General features: G+C 46.3%; 1 protein-coding gene across 1 annotated transcript; it reads left to right on the top strand.

Annotated features, from left to right (window-relative positions):
• The first annotated feature begins 1,095 nt into the window (after positions 1 to 1,095).
• LOC122009598 (endo-1,4-beta-xylanase 5-like) lies at positions 1,096 to 3,307 on the top strand. Its single transcript, XM_042565813.1, has 4 exons — positions 1,096 to 1,263; positions 1,343 to 1,565; positions 1,639 to 1,802; positions 1,880 to 3,307. Exons 3-4 carry the CDS (start codon positions 1,746 to 1,748, stop codon positions 3,101 to 3,103), a joined length of 1,281 nt encoding a protein of 426 aa, XP_042421747.1. The 5' UTR covers positions 1,096 to 1,263; positions 1,343 to 1,565; positions 1,639 to 1,745; the 3' UTR covers positions 3,104 to 3,307.
• The last annotated feature ends 513 nt before the right edge of the window (positions 3,308 to 3,820 follow it).

Raw genomic sequence — 3,820 nt, 5'->3', positions numbered from 1 at the left:
CTCTGAAAATAATAAATAGAAAAATATGTCATACTTTTCTTGACACTCATGCAAAGAGTTGGTGTGGAGGATTAAGGTTTCAATGGACAAACTACTTGTTTTCTTACTGAGCAGTGCACTACTGTTTGGAGGTATCTAAAGAAAGTTTGTATTTGAAGAGAAGTTTGAATGAGATTTGTGATCCTTGTGAATGTTTGTAGGGCATTTGGTGTCTTCCAAACCTTATGATTATTCAGCAAGCATAGAGGTTTGTCTTCTTCTTTTTCACTTCAGATATGAAAAAAAATTGTTATTTTTCTCATCCGAATTGTTCATCTTCATTTCAGTGAGATTTTTCTGTTGAGTTTCTTGATGTTGTGGGAAACATACAAGCCGAAGCTTTTTTATCCCCTTCTTTTGTTGTCGTTTATACTTTGTGAAATCCTTGACTTCTCTCATGCTTGCACCCCTCATCGTGTTTCTTTTATCGAATGAAAATGGAAAACAAAAATAGAAATAATTACCTGTGAGAAGGATAATGGACATAGCTAGGATGATGTCATTAGTTTATGGTTATTGTGAGAAATGGAATAGATTAGAAATAGAAGAGAGCATGTTTTGCTTATTTTGATTAATGAAATAGAATATTTGATTAATTGTTTTTGTCATAGTTTTTAGGAATGTAACAAATAAGGCATGAATTTCTTGTATGCTATTTTGAAGGCAAGCAATAAATAAGGCAATGACTAAAATCTACAATATTAAAATCTTGTAGAAGAATGCTTCACTTGTTTCATCTAGTTTGTTTGGCTAGTTAACTTCTCATTCTTACGATTGATCAATTGTTCGATTATGACTAAATTCAACGTGGCAATATTTCCAATTATCTTAACGTACTCAATTGGTCCCTTGATCAATATGTTTGAATCGATTGGTCTAACTAACTCTATAACAATTGCATAGAAATTAATATTCCAAAGCTATTTTGCAATATGTATATAGGTTTTTTTTTACCGACAACCCTTGTGTGACGTGCATGGGCGATTATGTGGTCGGGGACCACTCAGGTAAACTGAATGCTCATCTAAGCACTCGAGTGGTATCTTGGTGCCTCGCGCACTCAGTCATCCATGAGTGTCGAACATGGGGTGTTGCTCATGAGTGGTTTCTGAAGACGTCCCAAGTTTGTTTTCGTACCAAGATCATCTATGAACTTCTTCATGATGATAAATTGTGTATCTTTTCTCTTCGTAATCGGGTCCTTCCTTCTGGAATAGGGATCATGTATGTCCATGTAGTTGAAATTTCTTTATCATCTTCAATTCATGTTCATCACAATTTCTTTCTCTGCCATTTTCTTCAGTGCTTGGCAGATCCCCCAAAGCCACAGTATCGCGGCGGCATAATCCGCAACCCAGAATTCAACAATGGCACGAAGCGTTGGAAACCCTTCGGCCGCAGCCGCGTCGCAGTGAGGAAATCTGAATCAGGTAACCGTTTCTCGGTCGCTACACGCAGAACCTCGCCGCAACAGAGCATATCGCAGAAGGTGTTCCTGCAAAAGGGTTTGCTGTATGCTTTCTCAGGTACTTTCATGGCGATGATATATGCATGCCCATGTGTTTCTCGGACTAAGCTCCTTCCTTCTTGATGTCCCAGCCTGGGTTCAGATCGACCGAGGGAACGCTGCTGTTAGGGTCGTCTTCAAGACATCTAGCGGCTTCATCCATGCGGGAGAGACGGAAGCAAAGTCGGGATGTTGGACGATGCTCAAGGGAGGTCTGACTCCCGAGTCGTCCGGACCAGCTGAGATCTTCTTTGAGGTCAGATTCTTCATTTTTTTTTTTTTTTGGATCCATCTGAGCATCATGCATCGAACTGATCATGCTTCGGATTGCAGAGCGAGAACAGAGGTGGGGAGGAGATATGGGTGGACTCTGTCTCTCTGCAGCCGTTCACTGAACGCCAATGGAGAGCTCACCAAGCGAAGGCCATCGACAAGGTCCGCAAGAAAAGCGTCGTGGTCCGAGTGGTCGACGGCGAGGGCAAGGCCGTTCCCGGCGCGTCAGTTTCCATCCAGCAGGTGCGGCCGGGTTTCCCCTTCGGTTGCGCCATTGCGAGCACCATCCTCAACAATCCCGCGTACCAGAACTGGTTCTCCTCCCGCTTCACCGTGACCACCTTCGAGAACGAGATGAAGTGGTACGCCACGGAGACCTCCCCCGGCAAAGAGGACTACTCCGCCGCGGACGCCATGCTCGCGTTCACCAAGCAGCACGGCATCGCCGTCCGAGGCCACAACGTGCTCTGGGACGACCCCCAGACGCAGATGGGCTGGGTCAAATCCCTCTCCGCGCAGCAACTCCGCGACGCCGCGCAGAGAAGACTCAATTCTGTAGTGTCGAGGTACAAAGGCCAGGTCATCGCCTGGGACGTCGTCAACGAGAACATGCATGGCTCCTTCTTCGAGGACAAGTTGGGTGCCGACGCTTCGTCGATTTTTTACCAGAAGGTCCGGGAGGTCGATCCAAACGCACTGCTGTTCCTGAACGAGTACAACACCCTGGAGTACCCTGGTGACTTGACCGTGACTCCGGCGAAGTACCTCGAAAAGTTGCAGAGGATCGAAGCCTACACGAATCATCCAGGTCTTGCAATTGGGCTCGAGAGCCACTTCGGCAAGCCGGATTTAGCCTACATGAGAGCTGCTTTGGACACTCTGGCGAGGGCCAACAGGCCGATTTGGCTCACCGAGGTGGACGTCAACAATGGCACAGAGCGGGCGAGGGATTTGGAGGGCGTGCTGAGGGAAGGCTACTCGCACCCTGCTGTGAAAGGGATAGTGATGTGGTCGGCATGGCACCCCAACGGGTGCTACAGAATGTGTTTGACGGACAACAACTTCAAAAACCTTCCAGCCGGCGATGTCGTCGATAAGCTGATCGCCGAGTGGAAGTCCGGCGATGTGGTTGGCAAAACGGCTGCTGATGGTTCCTTCAGGACTCGACTCTTTCATGGAGACTACGAGATCAGCATCAGCCAATCTTCAGGAAAGTCCTCTTCGGTGCAGAGTTTCAAAGTCGCAGATGCTCCGCACAAGATCAGACTCAAGATTCGGATCTAAGGAACTCACTGAATCAGGCAGGGACTAGATTCGGGTCAAACAATAAGCTTCGACGCATTTAACAAGAGATTTCAATTAAAAACTGAGTCAAATCCAAAAGTGGTCTTAAAATAATACCTGATTGTGGCTCGAGGTTGGCCAGCCGCTCTTTTAATTTTATACCTAAGCATCCTTAATTTTGTCAAGAGTCCGCACCTTATTCAAAGATACGACCATTCAGAACACACATCATATCAATCATCAAAACCAACACTAACCGCATCACAAAATCTCTCTCTAAAAAAATTCATTAATTATCTATTGATCCCGTCCGAAAATTGAGTCAGACAGACCATCGAATGAGATAGCTAAAATATTAACTGAGTCACGATATCTCGGAGGAGGGTGTGCTGAGATGACTTCCGTGTTGACCAAATCTTCAAAAGTCCTCTGGTCAACGCTACCTACAGCCAGTGACCGGGGCCCCCCCGATCCATGATACCCTGAGGCTCGAGGCGAATCCAACGAACATATAAGTAACAGACTAAGTCATAAAATAATGAAAATACATATAGAATATGAATGGAGAACGTACCCTAGCCCAGGGGGCGCCCTCGGATGGGACGCAGTGCGAGTTGTCGGGAGCCGGAAGAGTAGACGACACCCGATCAGGATGGAGAGCTGGATCTGACGACGAGAAGCTGAACGAGGTACGGACCCGGACGACGAGCTGCAGGT

Source organism: Zingiber officinale, chromosome 8A (genome assembly GCF_018446385.1).
Source record: "Zingiber officinale cultivar Zhangliang chromosome 8A, Zo_v1.1, whole genome shotgun sequence".
In the NCBI taxonomy this organism is placed as follows: Eukaryota; Viridiplantae; Streptophyta; class Magnoliopsida; order Zingiberales; family Zingiberaceae; genus Zingiber; species Zingiber officinale.
This window is presented reverse-complemented; position numbering and strand designations above follow the sequence as displayed.

Coding starts and splice junctions, on each gene's coding strand:
- LOC122009598 (XM_042565813.1), top strand. CDS start 1,746: ATGCTCAAGGGAGGTCTGACTCCCGAGTCGTCCGGACCAGCTGAGATC. Junction 1,803..1,879: donor CAGCTGAGATCTTCTTTGAG/GTCAGATTCTTC, acceptor TTCGGATTGCAG/AGCGAGAACAGAGGTGGGGA.